Source organism: Mandrillus leucophaeus, unplaced genomic scaffold (assembly GCF_000951045.1).
Source record: "Mandrillus leucophaeus isolate KB7577 unplaced genomic scaffold, Mleu.le_1.0 Scaffold408, whole genome shotgun sequence".
Taxonomy (NCBI): Eukaryota; Metazoa; Chordata; class Mammalia; order Primates; family Cercopithecidae; genus Mandrillus; species Mandrillus leucophaeus.
Window position 1 is genome coordinate 1,431,033 of NW_012104343.1, and position 22,888 is coordinate 1,453,920.

General features: G+C 39.5%; 1 protein-coding gene across 9 annotated transcripts in view; it reads left to right on the plus strand.

The window, feature by feature from the left end:
- ANKS1B (ankyrin repeat and sterile alpha motif domain containing 1B) overlaps window positions 1–22,888 on the plus strand; it is a 1,315,261-nt gene that overhangs the window by 957,181 nt on the left and 335,192 nt on the right. For all 9 annotated transcript variants that reach the window (XM_011992230.1, XM_011992227.1, XM_011992229.1 and 6 more), the window contains one exon: window positions 18,037–18,189. In XM_011992230.1, coding sequence (XP_011847620.1) covers window positions 18,037–18,189 — 153 coding nt within the window. The remainder of the gene's footprint in view (window positions 1–18,036; window positions 18,190–22,888) is intronic.

A 22,888-nucleotide genomic window follows, 5' to 3' on the forward strand; every position in this document is an offset into this window, starting at 1 on the left:
TTTTTTTTTTTTTTTTTTTTTTTTTTTTTTTAGATGGAGTCTCGCTCTGTCGCCCAGGCTGGAGTGCAGTGACGCGATCTCTTGGCTCACTGCAAGCTCTGCCCCCTGGGTTCACGCCATTCTCCTGCCTCCGCCTCCCAAGTAGCTGGGACTACATACAGGCGCCCGCCACCACGCCCAGCTAATTTTTGTATTTTTAGTAGAGACAGGGTTTCACCATGTTAGCCAGCATGGTCTTGATCGCCTGACCTCGTGATCCGCCCGCCTCGGCCTCCCAAAGTGCTGAGATTACAGGCATGAGCCACCACGCCCAGCCGAATTTGGCTATATTTCTTATTTTCAATCGACGGCATTCAAGTGAGATATTTCTGTTCAAGTTATGTCTGCAAATGAATTGAGCATTTACTTATGTCCCAAGACACAGTGCAAGGAGAAAAATAAGATGAAATTACGCAGTATCTGCCTTCAAGAAGATTTTAGTCTAGCAAAGGAAATCAGACCAATATGCAAGTGATCTTAATATAATACAAGTCAGAACATGAAACAAGCTATGATAGCAGTAAAAATACAAGTTTTGTATGTTAAGTAAAAGGGAAGGTATCTTCTGTTCAGGGAATCAGGAGTAGGTTCCTGGAGAAGGAGACAGATGAATCAAAAAGCCATTCCTATATACCTTTAAAACCTCTCTGTTGTGGCTGAGCATGTTGGCTTATGCCTGTAATCCTAGCACTTTGGGAGGCCAAGGCAGGAGGATCGCGTGAGGGAAGGACTTCCAGACAAGGCCGGGCAACATAGTGAGACCCTGTCTCTCAAAAAAAAAATTAAAAATTAGCCAGGCATGGTGGCACAAACCTATAGTCCTAGCTACTCAGGAGGATTGCTTAAGCTCAGCAGTTAGAGAGCAGAGAGCTATGATCCCACCACCGCACTCCAGTCTGGACAGCAGAATGAGACCCTGTATCTGAGAAAAAATAATACATAAATCAAAGTTAAAAAAGGAAACTTCTTTGTTGTGGAAGTTTGTGATAACTCATGACACTCCAAGCAAAAAGTGATCCAAAGCATATGTTTAGCTAACAGGCAGATAGAGATGCTATTTTTTCTCATTCGTAATAACCATCCTCTGGTTATTACAGCTGAAATACAGCTAGGGCCATCAATCCAGCTATAAATTTCATTCATCACTTTGTCCTTCAAGCTGTAATGAGACAAATATTTCAAACCCAAACAAATACCTCTAGTGAGCTTCAATGGAGCAGGCTAAACTAGTGACATAGTTACTATTCTTTCTTCCCTAAGCTAAGCACTGTTTCATTATGTGGTATTTCTTTATCGTTATTTGTGTGTGGGGTGAGGAGGGGTGGTAATCAATGGGATTTTCAACTTCAAACCAGTAGTCCTTACACCTATCCTTTGGCTTTGGATTCTAGCCTGATGGTTGGTCTTCTGTGGACCCCTAGTGAACGCTCTACCTAAAGAATACACATTCTCCAAGATGTTCCTCAGCATGCCAGAAAGACATTCTGGGCCAAACATCTACGTTAATAGCAATCACTTAAATAGAAGATTGCCTATGTGCCAGGCACTATTCTAAGTACTTCAGATTAACTCAAAATTAACACATTTAAATCTCAGAATTAAATCCCTATTTTGCAGGTGAAGAGATTAAAGCTCAAAGAAGTTAAGTAACTTGCCTAAGGTCACACCATTAGTAAGTGTCAGAGTCAGAATTGAAACTGGCCAGCCTGGCTCCAGAGTCTATGCCCTTAACTGCTTTCCTCTGCTTCCTATTACTGGAGTGCCCCATCTCTGTGCTCTGTGGAATCACCCATCAATATGCTCATCTTGGGGAAAAAATGACTGGCCATTTTTACTATCTCACACAAGTCTATGGCTTTCTATTTTAGTAAGTAGACATTCAGCTTTTTCTTTTTTTAAAGTTAATAGATAACTACTGCCCTTATCAAAGGAAATGGGTACCCAAGAAACTGCCAGATTCCTCTTTCATGTCTTCAAGAGGAAATACATTTTAGCTTTACTTGTCGTCCCTGAAATTCATGAAGGTATAAGTGCTAAATGGATACACTTTAAATCATTTATAAGGTTATAATTTATGAATCACAGAGTCCTGACAGGTTAAAAGCTTTTCCTTCAATGCGTTATATTAGTTTTAACCCTCAACCCCTTCTTTATTTGGAAGCTACTGCTTGGTGGCAAAGGATTGTATTTACAATTTTCTAAATACTAAGAGGTAAATGTATTATAAGAAAGTTTTGAATGTGAAATTTTCCCCACAGATGTACAAGAGATTATTTCAGTAAATGTAGAGAGATCCATTTCCTGCCTGTCACCTCTGGGACTCAATTACATTATCATGCACTTCAGCCAGATCGCTTTTCCTAGTGCCACGTGATACAGACATAAAGTAACAATTACCTTGTGTCCCGAGACCCAGCAGACTCAGAGGTAGATGAAAGGAAGCTAGAGCAACTCCAGAGGCATAACGTCTGCAAACACCCAAACGGCCATGCACAGACATTCACTAGCAAATTGCTCATTGTTCATCCATTCAATCAGACTGTCCATTCATTTCAGCTCTATGCTAAGTCCAGAGATGGAAATGGAAACGTGGAGAAGACTTGGTCCCTGCCTCAAGGAGTTCTGCCTGCATTTTAGATACAGATAGATATGTCAAAAACTAGAATACTATGTGGAAGATGCTACAAGAGGAGAAAAGAGCTAAATGCATGGGTATCAGGGAAGGCTTTTTGGACAGGTGGATGATGCTTGAACTGAATCTCAAAGAATCAACAGGTGTTTTTAGCCAACTAGGACATTGAAGGAGTCACTTCAGACAGAGGGTGCCGCCTGTGCCTGCTAGGACTAGGACTAGGGACAATAAGGAGAAATGGATGTCCATATTCATCCTCCCTTTCTCTCTCTCTCTCTCTCTCTCTCTCTCTCTCTCTGCCCCCCACCTCCATCCCCCCCTCTGACAAACATGTACACACAAACACACATACAATCACTTCCTTCCCCATATATTAACCCCAAGAGAAACTGTAAAAGAAACTCCCCAAAATGTCTCCAATTCACTCTAGCATTTTTTCTTCTCTAGAACTTACAAAAACTGGCATTTATCTTTGTATACAGTCATATGCCATGTAACAACATTTGGGTCAATAGTGGACCACATATATAAGCGGTCCCATAAGATTATAATGGAGCTGAAAATTTTCCATCACCTAGTGATTTATGTTAAATTGCCTACAGTTTTCAGTACAGTAACATGCTGGACAAGTTTATAGACTAGGAGCAATAGCCTAGGTGGGTAGCAGGTGATATCTAGATTTGCGTAAGTACACTATATGATGTTTGCACAATGACAAAATCACCTAAGGATGCATTCTGATGTATCCCTGTGGTTAAGTGACACAGAACTATATTTGTATGTATTTCAAATGTATACCCAAGGAAATTACATATTTCTGGAAGGTAGGAACTTTATTCCCTTTGGCATTTATATAATATCTAGGATGATGTTATATATATTGTCCTAGATATATAATATCTGGGATGATGTTATATATATGATGCACTGTAGTGCCTAAAAATTCTTATTGAATTAAATAAATAATAACTACTAAAACAATCGTTAAGAGTGACTTTACTGGGGATTCCCATAAATAGAGCTGAATATTCTTAGTCACTCCATTGTCTGAGATAATTAGAAATTCTGGACTGACAAACACATACACACACACACACACACACACACACACACACAAAACAGACTATGAGGCTGGAAACATTTTCCTAAGGATCAAGCTATTTTTTGTTGTGACTGCTGTTCTCACTCCAATGGTAGTGGAATAGTTCTTAGATTATCCCTTAACTATAAATATAAAAGGGGTTTTCAGGAACTCCAACCAGGGCTTCAAAATAGGATAACAGCAACAATCATAGAGCAACACTTCTCTGCATATTCTAGGCCTTACTGAAATTCCTCCTAATGATTCATTCAAAGTGTCTCCTGTCACATGTGCACTGTTAACTAGACTACCGCTGACCACGAGACATCTGCCCTTTTCTGCCTCTCTTGCTCTAGCCTATTATGGTAATGTCTTCTGTCACCAAGGCTTGAGACAGTGCCACCAGGACCTACCAAAAGTGATCTCGGTCCTGCTCATACTCACTGAAGGTGCCAAATCTGCCAGCAATGAATGCCAAGGGCTGCTTCAGAGCTGCAGGTGCCCAATGTGTCAAGGGTACTGATGTCTGTGTCTCTGGCTATGATACCCATTGTCTTCCCATCAAGGACATCTTAGCCAATGCCAACTGAATGTTCTGCCAGTGCCACTGAAGCTTGCCAATGTGGCCATCATTGCCAACTGCTGGTGTCCAGTGTTGAGGGCACCAATCTCTGCAATATGGCACCATCTCTTCTTGCTGACAAAGTTGCTGGTGCCAATTCTGCTGACTCCTTTTGTTCTCAATGTCCCAAAAATGTTTCATGATACAGCTATTTAATTGAAACCTCTTCATCTTAAGGGATGGTCCATAGGAGACTGGCCAGGGCACAGTCAGAGTGCCAGATTTTAAATTCATTCAGAATCACCCATTCTGTCTGATACGCATCTATTATTCCTTGAATCTCTGAGCAGAGTCTTTCCAGGCCCCTGGAATCCTCATTGAGCACAGACTGCTACAAGCCTGTCCCTGCCAGTCACCCATACATTCCCACACACAATGGACGAATGCAGTACTCTTCAAGCTGAGACCCATGCCACACAGCTGCAACCATCAAACTGACAGATTCCTGATCCATGTTTTAGAACAAGGATGATTTTCTTTTGTGTTTCAGGAAATTATGCTGGTCTACCATCAAGATACCCAGAATCTGACTATTTCTTGCTGCCTTTACTTTAGTACTTTGTCCAAGCCACTAGCCCCTTCCTTCTGGATTACTGCCACAGCCTCTGAAAAGACCTCCCTATTAGCTTTACTCAACACGGCAGTCAAAGTGATTCTGCTGAAATGTAAGCCAGGTCATGTCCCAAGTCTACTCAAATGCATACACTGACTCCCCATTTCCCTCAGATTGAAAGTCAATCCTTGCATACACTGACTCCCCATTTCCCTCAGATTGAAAGTCTTATGAGCCCTCACTTATCTGGCCTCTGGTTCCCTCTCTTCTCTGTGCCCACACACTGCTCCAACCCCACTGGTCTCCTTGTCATTTCTTGAACATACGCTGGGCCCTCCTTCCTGAGGGCCTTTGCTCTAGTTGTTCCCTCTACTTGAAATCTTCACCCTCAACACAGCCAATCCACCGTCTTTATTTTTCATTTTTTTATTTTTTGAGACAGAGTTTTGCTTTGTCACCCAGGTTGGAGTGCAGTGGCACAATCTCAACACACTGCAACCTCCACCTCCTGGGTTCAAGCAATTCGCGTGCCTCAACGTCCTGAGTAGCTGAGATTACAGGCACATACCGCCACGCCTGGCTGGTTTTTTGTATTTTAGTAGAGATGAGGTTTCACCATGTTGCCCAGACTGGTCTCAAACTCCTGAGCTCAGGCAGTTCGCCCTCCTCAGCCTCCCACAGCTTTGGGATTACAGGTGTGAATCACTGCGCCTAGTCGATCCATTGTCTTTAAATCTTTATCCAAATCTCTTCTGAATGAAACTTCCCCTAACCATGCTATTTAATACTGCACCTGCCACACCATACATACACTCCAGTATTACCAATACCCCCCGCACTGTACTTTCTATTTTTTCACAGCACTTATCACCTTCTAACAGACTATATACTTTATTTATTATGCTTACTAATTATCATCTGTCGTCCCCACTTATAAGATGAACTCCACAAGGACTGGCACCTTCATATGTTTTGTTCACTGACACATCCAGAACAGTGCTTAGAATATAGCAAACATACAGTTAGTATTTGTTGAGTAAATGAGTGGGTGGGTGGATTGATGGATGGATGGATGGATGGATGGGTGGGTGGGTGGAATGGACGGTAGGTCCTCGTTTTTGTAACTCCCTAAGTGAATGTGAGTATACTCATGTTTGACCACCATGTGAATGATGTGTTTTGTACCGCTCTCCCCAGGTAGAACATAAGTTATTCATTTGTACACTGCTAACTCTGGTTGTGTGGTACATTTATCTGTTTGAAGTACTTCTGTGGATGATGTTATTATGCACGCGCCTGGAGGCTCTGAGAAAGGACATGGTTTTTAAATATCAAATAAATAGAATTGACACTCAGGGCATTCATTACCTTCTGAAGACTCAAGTTTGGGGAAATTATTTTAGTTGAGACTAAAAATATGCAAATGATATTCCTGATTAATAGTAGCATTTCAAGTTTCTGTTTGAAGAGCAAAGCGGTGTACTATATAACCACCAAATAGCTGCATGAATATCAGAAAACATGTACTGTCAGAGAAAAAAAAGAGACCCCCTGTCTTTTTTCTAAACATAGTTCACATCACTGGTAGAGCTTGTGAATGCTAGTGAACATTGTTCAGCGCCTTGTTCTAGTTGCAGTAAATCCTCTGTTCATCTTTAATCTGAACTCTTGCTTCATAAAAAAGCTTTACAACAAGGAAATATATCAAAACAAATAACGATGGTTAACAAATGGCTCTAGGGTCAACATTACCTCAACAAGAATTTTAGAAATGAAAAGATGGCAAAAACATTTCCTTTTATTAAATTTTTAAAAACACCTCTTTTACCCAAAGCTTCAGGGAGAGGTACAATAAAACCATTCAATAAAGTAATTCAACATCAAGGACTATGTTATATGTCTACTGTGTTATGGCTCTACTGGTCTTTTCATCTGCATCCCACACAGATCCTACATGGCAGATAGCATTTCTCAAGTGCTGCTACAGATAGAGTTAATCTCCCTGGGCACAGAGGAAGCTAAAAAGACCAGTGCCTGACTGGTAGCTCACACACACTGCTTGAAATAAGACAGAGAGATTGTTTTGTAGTTGTTGCTGTAGTGGTTGTCCTTTTTTCCCAAGGATGCTTTATAGAACTTGGCTATGTTGGCAGCTTAACTCCTTTAACTTGAGTCTTCCCAGTGCCTTTGTCCACAGGGGATGCCTCCTATCCCTGATGACTAGAGACTGGACCAGTCTAGTGCTTCTAGGCTATTCTGGGCTGTTGGAAGTTGATCACCTATGTGTCTTGAAAATGTTTTTTAATCTAGTCCTTCATTGCTGTCCATTGCTTCACTTCTATTTTACTCCATGATCTAAGACTTGTCAAAATTAGGGATGCCTCAGGCCCTCTCTGGGCTAGACCTTAATTCATTTCTCTTATTCATGAAATAGAAATCCTAGACAATTAAGAGACAGCGTCTAGTCCAAAGCACTTTCCTTTCCCTTTATTTCCCAAAAATGTAGTATCAAGTAACATCCAGATACTACTTCTTCACTACTTCTGCCCTGTGCCTATAGCTGGGAGTCTTCAATATCTGAACACTCGAGGAACCCCAAATCAGCGAGGCTCAGTTTGTAGTGGGAAAAATAATAGAGGGGTTACCACTTTCTGCAGCTGTGAGTCCATAGTGACATCAGACACAATTCTCTTACTTCTGAAGGTTTATGTTTCTCTTTATTCTTTTATAGAAACTGTATCCATAACAGAGTCTAATTGCAAACAAAGGAGCTGCAAGTAGCAGACTTATTTGTACATGTATACCTCCCTTGCTACAGATGCACAACACAGAGAGTTTATCACTTCTTGCTTTCCAACAACAGTCACAGTATATTAATCCTTTCCATTCCCACATAAGGAATATAATTATATGGGATACCCAGGCTCTCAGACTCCTTAAAGGGCATCTTCCTAAACATCACCTAAAACACTTTACAACTGAGGTGATATGTGTGAAATCACTTGAGGCTCTTTAAAGTCCCACATCATTGTTAAGTGATGTTCTTATCATTAACAGTGCTCAGCATTTTGGAGAGGTCTCTCCCAGCAGAGTTGCACTGCCATAGATAGCACTCGGATGGTGATGGGCAGACTTTTTTCTGGGGCCCCGTGGTCAGTAGATCAGCCTTTCTTTTTTATGTTCAATCAGCCTTTTAAGAGCCACTGATGAAAGAGCACAGTGATGTCTAAGTCCAGGTCTCACAGCCTGCAGGAGATTTGATCCTCACACTACTTGATAGACCTGCATTTGGACTTGGCAGCACACTCTCTGCTAGCACTGTTTGTCCTGGCTTATTTTCAGGACTACTGTTTGTCCAAGACTTGGGCAGCAGCAGGACAGAGCAGAAGAGTCTAGAACAAGGAGCCAGAATAGAGGGAAGTACCTGATGATATCAGCTATCTGTATTACAAAAGCCATATCAGGCAGGAAGTCTGAGTGTACAAAGTACATCCAGGTGGGAAAAGAGAAGCTACGGTCCGTGACAGCTTCCTAGGCAAGTTTAAGTAGGTGAGCCTGGCACATCAGGGATATTGGTACTGGTGGGTCTATGCAAATGATAGGTTGCTGTGTTTGTATCTGAGGAGTGGAGGCGATACGGGCAACAGCCCTTGCCCACGTGAGGACTTTCACTAAAAGGTCACATGTACTTCACATACAGGCATCCAGCTCTCACCTAGTCTAAACCATGTAGCTTCCAGACACTCTCACTGTTTTAACACAGAGTATTCACCCTGAAATTAGCTCCAACTATCCTTGTCAGAGCTGTAATTTCAAGAAAGGTGGGCAAAGTATCAAAGCAAAAGGCAAGCCCTCCCCTGCAATCTCCACTGCACCCTAGAACTTACTATTTTATGATTCTGACCCTCCTCAACTCTGAGTCCTCATTTCTTACTCCTTTCCGTGTATTTTCCTTTGTGCTTTCTAAAATCTCATCTCCCCCTTTTCTTCCCACACAAACTCCCCAAAAGAATGATATAGGTTACACTTACCACTTCCTCATCTCTACCTCACAGCCCAACCTAGGGCGGCTCAGCTTCTGTGCTCTTCTCAGTAAGATGTCTGGTGACCTATTTCTGATTACCTATTTGTGATCCCACAAACACTCCTCCTTCGTCATTTTATTAGACTTCTCTGCAGCATCCCCTCACTGCTGACCATACTCTCCTTGACACTCTTATTTCCCCCATTTCTCTTCTTGTCTTGACCATTCCTTCTTTGGTCTCCCGAATATTATTCTTATCTTTTCCTTATTCATTGAAAGTGTTGGTTCATTCTCAGGCCACTACTCTTCTCTCACTACAAAGTCACCTCTGCAGTCTTACCTGTGCATGATTCCAGCTCTCACGATAAAAATAACAAAGATTTATTGAATGCTTCTGTGTGCCAAGTATTGTGCTAAATTCTCATTGTGTGATTTCATTGAATACATATGGCAACCCTCAGCGATAGATATTCTTTTAATCTTTCACATTACTCATCAGAAAATTGATGCTTAGGAAGTATGAGTAATTTACTCAAGGTCAGACACTAATAAGTGGATTTGCCAACAGTTTCATCTGATTTTGATGATGCCCAAGGCCGCAGACTTCTCAAATTTAAAGTGCCATTGCATAGCATCCCAAATTTCTCATGTCTCAAAATTATTCATGTCATCCCAGTCTATTTTCTTTTCTCTTTTAGCTGGTAACACCACCATTTGCCCAGATATCCAAGCTACAAACTTGGGGTTTCCCTCCATTTTTCCCCCCTTACCTCTTGCATAGTTGTTACAAAGTGATAATGCTATGATTGACAGAGAAATGCCAACAAACACAGTTAAAGGATATGAAGCTTCTTTAATGATTAACAGATGTGAAAATTTATGGCCCCACAAAACAAGAGATATTACAATGTAATGTAAAATGGAAGTACAGCCTTCACTTAAATGTTCTACATGAAACTGCCTTATTTTTAGTTATGTTTGTATTCAAGGAAAGGCTATGATACTGAAATAGAGACATTCATAATATAGTGGTTTAAAGAATGAAATATTAATTTCTCCCATATAATAGTCCTGAAGTGAGCAGTGCAGGTTTACAAGGTGGCTTTGCTCTATGCAATTCTGCAAGGACCTAGGACCTTCTATTTGTTGCTCTGTCATCCTCCAAAGTGCTACTACTCAAAGTGTGGTCCATGGACTGACAGCATTAGCATCATAGGAAGCTTGTTAGAAATACAGAATCTCCAATCCTCCCTCCAAATAACGAAATTAGAATCATCTGGTAATAAGATTCTCCACATGATTCCTAAGCATGTTGAGGTCTGAGAAGCATTTCCCAAACTCCAGGGTATTGTTTTGCCTGTGTAGTCAAAGCTGCACTGCAGGCACTGATATTCCAGCTTATAGGAAGATGAAGACAAAAGAGGAATTCTAGGTCAAGGAACTTCTTTTAGCTAGAGGTGACCTGAAAGATACATGCAACACTTTCATTAGCATTCCATAGGCTCAACCATATTTTCACAGCTGCAACGAGAAAAGAAGCTGATGTATCTTGTCTCTAGTCCGGTAGGCATGAACCCAATTTAACCCCATTGTGTGGAAGAAGAGAGGACAATTTTAAGGGAACAAGTAGTCTCTGTCTCAATTTTCTAACACTTTTGGACATAAAAATATCTGTCTAATCCATTATTGGCTTTTCAGGGTTCCTTATTCTCTTGTTCTAAATATCATGCCAATATCATAATTCTAGTTTAATAAGTTGTCCCATCAAGAACTGCTTTTCTCATTTAATCCCAAAGCTATTACAATGTATATCACCTTTCTCTCTCTTTTTATTTTTTTTTTACCTGTTTTTATTGGTTTCCTCCTGCTGTACCTTCCATCTTGTAGCTCTGTCATCTCATAAGGTATTATCCTTATCTGCACAGAAAAAGCTAGCTTCAGGCAAAGAGAATACCGGAATAACAGGCTGTCTCTGTGTGTGTGTGTGTGTGTGTGTGTGTGAGTGAGTGTGTATGTGTGTGTGTGTATATGTGTGTGTGTGTGTGTATGATGTGTATCTGTGTGTGTGTGTGTATATATATATATAAAACTCCACATATATATAACAGATCCATAATATTTCAAATAAAGCTAAAAAGTTAAGAGAAAATAAAACCATAGAGGTCACGTAATCTTACAAAAGTCTTCTAGATTCGTGGTTTTCAAACATTTCTTTTTAAAGCCAAGAAAACTTTTCTTCCTCTTACTTGTATAAAACACATAAAATCAGAGTTACTCTGGCTGAAGTCGATCAAGCAGTCTCAGAGCATGGGTTGTTCAGCTGCCCCGTAGCTGACCCCCCTGCAACCCCAGAACTCCACAGAACACTGTCCTGTGGTTTCCCTGCCTGCTGGTCCACCTATCATGTTAACAGCATACTACTCTCTCTGAGGCCAAGTATTCTCTAAAAAACTGGAGGAAGGCCATTTGGGTGGAACAAGAACAAGGAAGGTGTTTGGTAAAATACATGTTAATATATCTCAATTTTCCCAAGACTAAAGCTTCACTGCTATCTCGAATTTCTGTCTCAGCTTAGGTTTTTTAAGACTTTGGAATTCAACTAATTGAATCAAATTGCCTTGTTGCGAGCCTCTGTGATGAAAGCCTGCAGCCTGCTCACCACTCTGCCTCTCAGATTATACAGTGAGCCTGACTTCCGTTCATGCTTAGCAGCACTGCTGGCCTGGCAGGCCCGTGGAGCTGTCACTTTCTAGCCCTGTCTTGCCAGATGTTCCCGCTGGAAAAAGAGTTTCATCATTGCTAATTTGAGAATGCAGTTGCGGTGCTCCCTGTGGGTGCTGCTGAAGATACAGGAAAGAAATGTGAATGCCATCTGACCTTTAGTCTACATGTCCTATCATATACATATATATGAATTTTAGTTTTGTCTTTGGGCTTATTTTTTCTTTCCTGGGTAAATAGGATACTAATTTAAAATTAATTTACAAATCAAGGAATTGTAAAATTTAGGAATTATAAAGCAGCTTTGAGATCCTTGGTCCAACACCTTCATTTTAGAGCTGACACCACTGAAGCTTAGAGAGGTAAAGTGACTTACCCATGGCTCCACGGCTAATAGAGTCAAGTCTGCTGTGCTATGGAAACAAAGTCCATTGCATTCTGTAACACAATATCCTATCTGGAATTGGTTCTTGATATATGGAGGTTTTAAATAGTTATAAATGTTATTGTTAGGCAGAAAAAGATAACCTTAGTTCTTGTAATGTGGAGTACAAAATAGAAATCTCTCCCACAAATGGATACCAAGCCACTGAAATGAATTTGTCATTTTGTCTTCAGGTATTCATTAAGTCACTTAATTTAACAAACATTTAGCATATGCCTGCCATGTGTGAGATGCTCTGCTGGATGCTTTAGGGACTTCAAAAATGATTAACACCTCATTTCTTCACCAAGGGGTAGGCAGTCCAATGAAGAAGACAGATACTTGCCTCTCTGTTATTGAAAGCAGACTTTAATAATACTATAGTAGAACTCTATGGAAAATACTACAGAAATCTAGCAAAAGATATGATTTTGGGGGAGAATAATGGTAACACTAGAGAAAGATTCACACAGGAGGTAATGTTTAAACAGGACCTTTTAAGGATAGATAGAATTTCATTAGGAGAAAAAGTAGAAACTGTATTCCTAGCAGAGGGAATGGCATGAGCAAAGGTGTGGAGGTATATTACATATGCAGTGGATTATGCCCCCAAAATCAAACTCATACAACAAATAATTACTTAGTTTAGTTTAGGGTTAATAAAGATGCAGCATATAGGGCAGGGGCAGTGGCTTGTGCCTGTAATCCCAACACTTTGGGAGGTTGAGGCGGGCAGATTGCTTGAGCTCAGGAGTTTGAGACCAGCCTGGGCAACACAGCGAAACTCTGAACTCAACTAAAAATACAAAAGAAAATTAACCAGGTGTAGTGGTGCACACCTGTGGTCCCAGCTACTAGCGAGGCTGAGGTGGGAGGATTGCTTGAACCTAGGAGGCGGAGGCTACAGTGAGCCAACCACTGCATTCCAGCCTGGGTGCCTGGGTGACAGAGTGAGACTCTGTCTTAAAAAAAAAAAAAAAAAAAGATGCAGCATGTAGAGTTTCTGCATGACAATGAGGTAGCTCGGGAAGGATACTGATGTTTGCTTACTCAGCATCCCTAATCTTTCTCAGTCTCATGAAGATGCATTTGCCAATAGATTCATAAATTAAAAGGTCTCAGTTATATTCCACAGGCATAATGGATAAACACCAAGGGTTTTTAAACAAGGAGTGACTCTATTCAGTTTTTCCCTGTAATCAAAATTTCAGTAGTTCACAGCAACAACGACAAAAATATTTTTTTCTTACTCACAGGTCTGCTGTGCTTCAGCTAACTTCAGCTGGACTTTCCTGAGCCCCATCGAGCTAGGGTAGATTCCAAGCTTTGGGTTAAATTTAGGTTTGCTCCACAAGTCTTCATCTTTCTCCTAGAACCAGGAGTTATGCAACTCCTCAGCACTTGCTATTCTTATGAGAGAGCATGTGAACACTGAAAGATTAGTAGAACACAGGAGCACAGAGACCTCATCTCTAACCACCGCATTGACACTTCACGCATTCTATTGGCCAGCATTGATGAGACTGGGAAGTAACTCCAGCCACAGTGAAACGTAATCTCGATCCCTTGGCACAGGGCAGAGGGGCATAATTCTAATACAGTAAGAGAACGAAGAATTGGAATAAACAGTTCAATCGACTTGAGTGACCTCATTAGATATGTTTCTAAAAAATAGCTGTCAGCTGAAGGGGAGAGGGGTAAAGATGTTAGCAGATGCAAACCTCTTCTAAAACAAGATAAAGAAGGAAGGAAATAGGGGAAGTAGGAAGGGATGAGAGAGGAGAGCTTTGATTGAAAGCTGAAAAGACTAGCAGCCAATGGCAGAATATTATGCAATTTCAAAATAAGCATGGGTCCAATTTAGGGCAATGGGGAGAAAAGAGAACTAAGAGTTATTATTGAATAACTATTATATTCAAATCAATGTGCTAGGCAGTTTGTACTCCCTATTTCATATAATCTTCACAACAACACTTGGAGTAGATATTATTGTGCTTATTCTAAAAAAGAGGAAACAGGCTCCAAGAGTAACTTGCCAAAGATCACCCAACAAATACGTAGCACTGCTGGGAATGTCATATTCCAAAGTCCATTTTGGAAGAAGAGAAGTGAATTGAGAGTCATCTTAGAAATCAAATTGACAGACCCTGTTGGCCTAATTAGATATGGTAGTAAACAGAAAGAGGAAAGTAAGAAAACTCCCAAGCTTCTGCTTGAGCAGTGGAGTAATAGCTGCCCATTAACTGAAATGGGGAAAAAAAAAAAAAAAAAAAAGAGGAAGAGAACCTGTTTTTGAACCGAAGGAGTTAAATTTGTTTTTGACTTATGTTGGTGACACCTATAGGACATTTATGTGAGATGTCCTACAAATGGTTAGAAATTTGCATCTCAGAGCTCATGAAGAGGAGCCAATCCTGAAGAAATCCCTCCAGAAGTAGGAGCAAAAGCATTACAAGCATGGGAAGTTATATTAGCAAAGATATGACTGTGTCCTATCCAGGTCATTTTCAGGGAATGCCTAGCTATTTAATGTACTGTTGAGACATACACGTGTCTAGTTACATTTATTGGGTACACAATAGCAGAGGAGTGGGAGATTAGGCTGATCTCAATTGGCCTTGAATGCTGGAATAGGACATTTGGACTTTTCTCGAGAAGGAAGCACTACAGGTTTTTATACAAGGGTACACTTAAGGGTCTGGCTCTTAGGAAGACTAATGTAGTAGCAAGATACAAGCTGGACCAAAGGTGGGAGACGATGTAGAAGGCTACTGCATTAGTTTTTGTAAGCACTAACGAGAACCTAAACAGGGTAATGGCAGTAGGAACGGAAATAAAGGAACAGATGGGATCATTGCTTTGGAAGAAATTATTGTGCAGCACAGTAACTATTCTGCATATCATTAAATATGTGTCAAGTTAATTTTGTAACTGCATTTGGCTCTAATGGTTTCCTCTCTTCAGGTATGCAGAACCTTCATAATTTATTGGTCATCTGTTCACGTATTTTAATTAAGAGTTATAATCTCCATGAGGGAGAGACTATGACTGTTTTGTTATCTACTATTTCCACAACATTCATCAGAATAGGTATTGATTAAACATGTATTGAATGAGAGGGTGGATGAATACTGCCCTGCACACCTCAGCATACCCATTTCCAAGGTCTCTTCAGTTGTGCTCTCTACCCTGCCCTTGTCTTTCATCGTCCCACCAAATATTTCCCTTCCTCTCACCTCTTTAAGATTGGTCTGGGAGAACTTGCCTTACAGGAGTATACAGACCACTAAGCAGCCTGCATTCAGTGCAATCCTGATGTGATGGTTGTTGTTTTATTTTTTTATTTTCCAATTATTCAACCAAACTCAACTGACCCTCCCTTTACTATTTATAAATATCATCTCAGACATATCCAATAACTTTCCAACCACGTAAAATGTTGAAGACTCAGTTCCAATTTATTTGAAACCTCCAGTTTTATTTTCTTCACCACCTTACCCCTCCCCCAAGTTTAGACTTCCCCCAAAGGACTGGCACTTCTCTCTTTCGATTCTAAATTTTAGGGCATTGGGACAAGAAAGGGGGATTGAAGGGACAATCAAACGTCTTTATACTTACCTATACTTTATCTGCAGTCCTATTGTGGGTTCCCTGATTCTTTGGCTAACACTGACCATCAGCACCTTCTGTGTGTCAGATGGCCACTAATTGCTTCATCAAAAGAGTGTTGTGTAAGTGCTTGGGGGTAACCTGTGGGAACCCCATTGCACAGTTCTCTGGTATGAGACAACTGACTTTGACCCAAATCCAGTCATCAAGCCTCCCTAGGCTTGTCCCCAGTATCTGTTCCTGGGGTGGTCAGCTTTATGGATGGGCTAATAGCAAGACCTCCCTACTAAGCAGTTAACTTCAACCTTAGTGTTTCTCACTTTCTTCCCTTTTTCTCTTTCTTTCTTATTTCATGTCACTGGGGCACTCAGGAAGATTCCTGGGGCCAGAGTGATGATTTAGGTTAACAGAGTTATTTCAACCACTTTTTAACAAAGCCTGGAGAATGTACCCAGCCCCAATATTTTTGTAATTCTCTATAGTATATGAAGGTACCAAATACCTATGAGCCTCCCTTTTGGGTCTTAGCCTCCAATTTTATACATACATAACATCCGGGTATTTGTGAATGCCACTAACTTTCATTCTGCAAATGCTGAGTTGTCATTTACATTTGTAGCTACCACATAATAAACACAGAGTTAAGTGTTACATGAACAAACATTTTATGAGCAGCTGAAATGGGTCAGTCAATGTAAAAGTGAAGTACAAAAGTCTGACCAAGTTCAGACTCTAATGTAAATAATAAGTTGCACTCTAACTTTAAAATAGGGAACATTTAGACCAGGAGCAGTGGCTCAGGCCTATAATCGCAGCACTTTGGGAGGAAGCCAAGGCAGGTGAATCACTTGAGGTCAGGAGTTCAAGACCAGCCTGGCCAACACAGTGAAATTCTGTCTCTTAGTAGAGACAAATACAAAAATTAGCCAGGCATGGTGACACTCACCTGTAGTTCCAGCTGCTAAGGAGGCTGAGGCATGAGAATTGCTTGAACCCAGGAAGTGGAGGTTGCAGTGAGCTGAGATCACACCACTGCACTTCAGCCTGGGCAACAGAGCAAGACTCCATCTCAAAAAATAAAATAATAAAATAAAACAGAGAACATTTAAACTTTGAAATGGAAACTAGAATGGGGAGCGGAATAACAGGAAAAAAGAAAAAGTAACTTTAAAATGAGGGAGTAGGGAGAATCTTGAAAATGAGAACCGTGCACAGTGACAGAAAGCTTACCTTGTTTAAGATTAAAATCTGAATCCCTGATGCCCAGACTAATCTTTTCTCTGCTCGCAAATCAGCATCATATAGATTTCCATTAATATTTATCTCTTTGAATCGAAGGAAGAGGAAAATCTATGTTGCGTTTTGCCCAGCATTGCTGTTTCCATCGTGAATGTTACCGAAGGCCCCCATCAGGTTGATGAGGTGCCAGCTCCCCTTAATAACTGAAGTATTAGATATACGTCGTAGCATGCAAAGCAGCCCAAGTTTTAGAAGTGAGTCACTTCGAAAACCAAGAACCACAAATTCAGCTACAATTTCAAATAAAAGCTAAAGGACCAGAATAATCCATACAAAATTTTAAACCCAGAAGTTCCTCTTGCTTAAATTACTTTCACACTCCAATTTAAACTCAGAAACATTATGTTGCTGTCACATTTCTTTGTTCTCCTGAAGTATTTTTTAAAAATCTGTATATAGCTGACAAAAAATAGATGCCTGTCTGCCAGCAAGTTCTCTATTCATGTCTAACATACTGTAGAGTCGATGCAGAACACATGGTCTTAAAATACCCAAAGGCCTCCTCTCCTTTACTGGTTCACCGCAGCAGTATGTTTCTCCAGCATGTTTGCACTACCTCCAATACATGTCTTGCATAAGCACGAATTCCCTTTGAATGTTTAAGTCATGCAGTATTTTCACATGCTTTGATGCTGTGCATATGAGAATTATCATCTACATGTTGAAAGTGCACTTCCTGGTGCCTTCGTGTCGAATTTAATACCATTCAACTGACATCATTTTTAATTCCACCCAACAGAATGCCAATAATGTCTATGACAGAAGTTTGACATGTTTAGCTCTTCCAAATATAGAGTTAATCTAGCAGCTAAATTGGAAATTTCTGGGTATATTTTGAAAACTAATTCAGCATGAAAATTATTAATGATTTAGAATTGTGAAAATACATCCGAAAGTGTTTTCTTTTTCCTTATTTCCATCTCCAGAAAGATCTGTTCTTCATGTCAAATAAATTTTCAAGGAGAAATCTGCATTCTGTTGTTGGGACACAAAGTATACAGTTTAATCCTAATGTAATTTTCTTCATTACAGATGAGACCCATTGGGCATGATGGCTACCATCCCACCTCTGTAGCTGAGTGGCTGGATTCCATTGAACTGGGCGACTACACCAAAGCCTTTCTAATTAATGGCTACACATCGATGGACCTGTTGAAAAAAATCTGGGAGGTTGAACTTATTAATGTAAGTTGGTCTCTTAGTGACACCTTAACTATTCAACCCTTGATAAATTAAATTTTATTTTTCTTTTTTTATAACTGTTTGGATATCCAATGGGGATTTATAGATACACCTTCTGGTTTAAATACCGATCTCCCTCAAGCTCCAGAGTCACTGTCTTTTGAAGTTTTAATGTGGGGGAACTAAGAGGTAAAGAGAGAACTCTCAGGGTATTTTGCATTATCCAAGAAAATCTTCCAAGCCTTTTTGTGTTTTCCTTTTTAGGAAATTTTTTCAGTTATAGGATATAGATATGATAATAAATAGGTTCTTATTCTGATCTTTGCTCATATTCACTGTTAAAGATTTAAAGTATCATTTTTTTAGTTTTCTATCTCTATTATGTTTCCTTGTCTATTTCTTAATCACATACACAAATCCCACGCTCCAAGAGACTGCTTTTATTCTTACTAAACAGGCTGCTGTATTATCAAAATTTTATTTTCTGAAGCTAGTGTCTAATCTTATGTTGTCTCTGTTTTATTCGTACACTTAGCATATATTTCATATAAAAACTGGCCAACATATGTTGCCACATAGTCAAGCCCAAAGAGATCAACTAAATCTGCATAAATAGTTTTGATACTTTTCTCGTTGCATTTTTACTTTTGTTATTTTCTAGCATAAGTGAAGGAATTACATGAAAATATAAAATAGTCATGCATTTGAATTATATTTGGCATAGCACACATTTCTTTTTAACAGTAACAATGAGAAATCACTTAATTTTTTAAAAATAGTTTTAGTTTTATAGTAAATGACTGAATAAAACCGTCATTCATGAACTAAGAGATAAAATAAATACGTTTCTGCTGGTTCAAAAGTGCTCCGTTCTACTCTTATGTCACTTTCTCGCCAAAAGTCCAGGTTCTACACATTACATGCCACTGCTTATTTTAAATGATGGTTATTATTAGTAACTAATTATTCCTTCCTTTTAAAAGTCTTTCTGAAAAAAGAATGTCTTTTCTAGAACATCGTATTGAAATTGTTCTTGAATCTAAAAGTCACATTAAATAGACAAATTAATGTGATTCTATGGCCATAAGTAACTCTTTCTTAACTTTTTGCTGCTTATGCCCTCACAAAAGCTATCATTATTTCAGAAGAGACTCATTGTCTAACATAAAGCCTTTGGTTAGTTTCATTCAGTCTGTATGAAACTAACTGTATGGAACTAACTGAAACTGTATTGCCTTTTGGCCTCATCAGGCTGAGATTTCAATTCTCTGTCAAGAACTTGATGCTCATCACATGGTTACTCATAGATGTTTGTTAAAGGGGTACCTTCCATACATCAACCAAACAAGCTTCCAACTTAAGTTGCATCCCAGTTAATGAGTTAACGGAATAGCTTGAAAAATATCCCTATGTAACATTTTCTGAATCACACTGCTACCCATTGAAGAATTAATATTTATAATAGGTAGCACATGAATCATTCACCTAGCTAGCATTAGCAATAATCTCCCATTGTAAAGAATGGATTTCAACAGGACTCGATTATATGTTTTCACTGAAGTAAGGATCACTTACAATGTGAGGCTCTATGTCTCTCAAAATCCAAAGCCCTGAACTAGTGTTTAAGATGTAAGCTTGGGCACTCACTTTCCCCAGTGCTGGGGGTACCTGTGGCCTAGAGATCCTTGTTTAGTGACTGCAGCCAGACCTTGTAGACAGCTGCAGTGACTATGGGGATGATGGCCCCTGGCTTTACTGCCAGGGCTTAGGGACTGATCCAACACCACCCATGAGGCCAATCAGCCTTGAGCTGAGACAGAAAATTGGTCTTTTCCACCCATATTGGCTCTTAACAGTTTTCTGGCTTCAATACAGGGAGAAGTGCCTGTCACAAGCATTGTGTCAAAATTTGAAAACATAGTCACTGTCTCTTAGACCTTGAGGCCAAAATCCTCTGGCCTGGAGCATGCCATCTGTGTCTACCACTAACTCTGTATATTTTCCTTAAAGTAAGCTGATTGAATTTAATTTTCCATGTGACAACTTTATGGGCAAGTTCACACTCTTGATGGTGAGGATTTGCATGTCATTTAACTCAGCAGATTAATTTTGTCCATGTTAATTATGGACAAAAGTTGATCTGAACCTTCAGACTTGGAAATCAGAAAACAAAATTTGTATGCCCAGTAGAACTGGGTAGTTCATGTGATGGTTTTGAGTTACTGGGTTTTAAAATAAGAAAAAGGCAAAATGTGTGCATGCCTTTTGGCTCACAAAGATTTTGAATGATCTCAAATTCAAGACTTTTGTTTATCCCAGCTAATGAGAGAGATACCCAAATATGAAGTAGTCTCATATAATATATGGGCTGAATAATCCTATACTAAGAACGCATAATTTGTTGTTTTCTGGCCTAAAAGGGACTGTGCAGTCACCTTGATTTAGAGCAAAGCCTTTTAGGGAAGTTCACATCCTGAATCATTGTAATGAGTCGCTAGTTTTAAGGGAACCAGATTGCTCCGGTAACTGTTGTTCTCTGTTAAGTGAAAAGAGAAGAGCAAGTGTAGCCTGCATTTGATACAAAGGTCGGCTGGTGGAGGGGAAGAGAATGAAGGATGAGGAGATAGGCTGCTGATATGATTACGATAACTTCAGCATCAGTGGTTGTTTTTTAAATACCTTTGGGTAGCACTAAATAAGATTGCTAAGGTAGCAATATCCACATGTGTCCCATGAAAATTATTTCACATGCCCCATGAAAATAATCTGGCATTATTTTTCCAACAGTAAATTGATTAGAAAATCATTTGCTTCTTGCCTAATAGCTTTGGAAACTATATTTACATGACTGTTTAATTTAGGATTGTCAGGTTTTATTCTTTCAATGTTGTGGATTTAATTTGCAGCTTTCCCAGGAAAGCTAACCACTTGGAGATGTGCTAAGAGATTTTCAAAGGAAACTTTCTAATTTTTCATTAATTCTTGAGTAATGTGACTTTATTTGCTTTAAATGCAGTCGAGCTATCATCCTATGAATATCAGATTTAGACTTGCTTTGATGTTTTTATTTCATGATCAGCATTATAAAGTCACACTTCTATCTACCCCACTCTCATTGCTAAAGTTGCAATAACTTTATTTCCTAATTTTCTTGCATTCTATGAGTGTGTGTGTGTGTGTGTGTGTGGTGTGGGGGTGTGTGTGTGTGTGTGTGTACATATTGAATAAAGGTAAACGGTAACTTATGCTTATAACCAAGAAGAATAATTACTAAATTCACAAATTGCAGGGGAAGAATAGGAGGATGAATATTCTAATTCCATTTTCAAACCAATTATTTTAAGTAAAAGGTTATGCTTTCACCATGGGACATAATAAATGAGAAATATTCATATTTCCACACCAGGGAGGCTACATCAGTCAACACTTCAAATGTTAACAACTTTAATCAAAGCCAAAGGCTTCAACTAAATGACTGGATGTGAGTATTCAAGTGTAGGCAAACTTTATAAATTATCTGTGGATTTAAGCATTGCATTTATACTTATGTACAGTACAGCTGGCTCCCCACAACCCTTCAGGACAGCTAGATACCAGCCCTGAACTTTAGACTTTTCCAGGCATATATCAGGTAAAGCTTCTGGACTCTACCAACTCCAACCCCTGCATCCAAATTGCAAGCTGTTCCAGGGATTCTCTTGAAACTTCTCTCAGCCAGCCCAAGTTTGGGGAAAAGCACCCTGACATATGTCCTCATATAGGATGGACAGTCTCCCAAATAAATACACACTTAACATTAATTTCTAGTCCTTTCATATATGTTCTGGCAGGTGGTGATGGTCTAGGTCTGACATTATTATTTCTACTACCTTTCAGCATATTTTGCATGTCCACACTTATTATACTACTCTCAACTTTCGAGCTTTGACCTAAACTAAAATAGAATTATACTACAATAAAATGCATTTAATCACTAAAATGCCATTGAAAATAATATAGCTCTTATTTTGCATGTAAAGTAATTTACATTCTTGCAGTGCCTCCAGGTCAATATTACAGAACAGGCATTATTAAAGTATTGATATCAGAAATAGTAAAACACACACAATAAACAAGGGATTTTGGCCTGAAGAGACAGTTTTGAACGCTCTGCAACAAATGAACTTCAGAAAGCACTGAAACTCTCCGATTATAGCCATTTATGATCTATCTCTGTGCAGAAAGGAAAATTGTGTTCTAATTACCCAGAAATTGCTACCTTAAAATTTTTTATTTTAGTAGACATCTGTTCATTCACCCTTCTCGTGATTAAAATTAAAACATTCCAAATTTCCTCTGAAGAAGCCACCTCCATCTCTTCCCTATTCCATGCCTGAACATATGGCCTGGATCTTCAGAGCCAAGTTCAGCATTCCAGTCTCTGCCTCCACCCCTATGGGCTACAAAGTATTCTTCATCAGGACCAACTACCAGTGCAAAATGAAAATATAGGGCCCCTTGTTCAAAAAGTATTAAAAATTTTTAGCCAGTAACATCAAAACATTAAAGCTGGCACAAGGCCCTTCTATTTGCAGGACCTTGTGTAACCCACACAGGTCACACACCCTTGAAGCCAACCAAGCTCTTCATTCCTTTGTGTATTTCTATCTGGTGTCATTTTCCTTCTACCTGAAGGACTGTCTTTGACATTATTCTGTAGTGC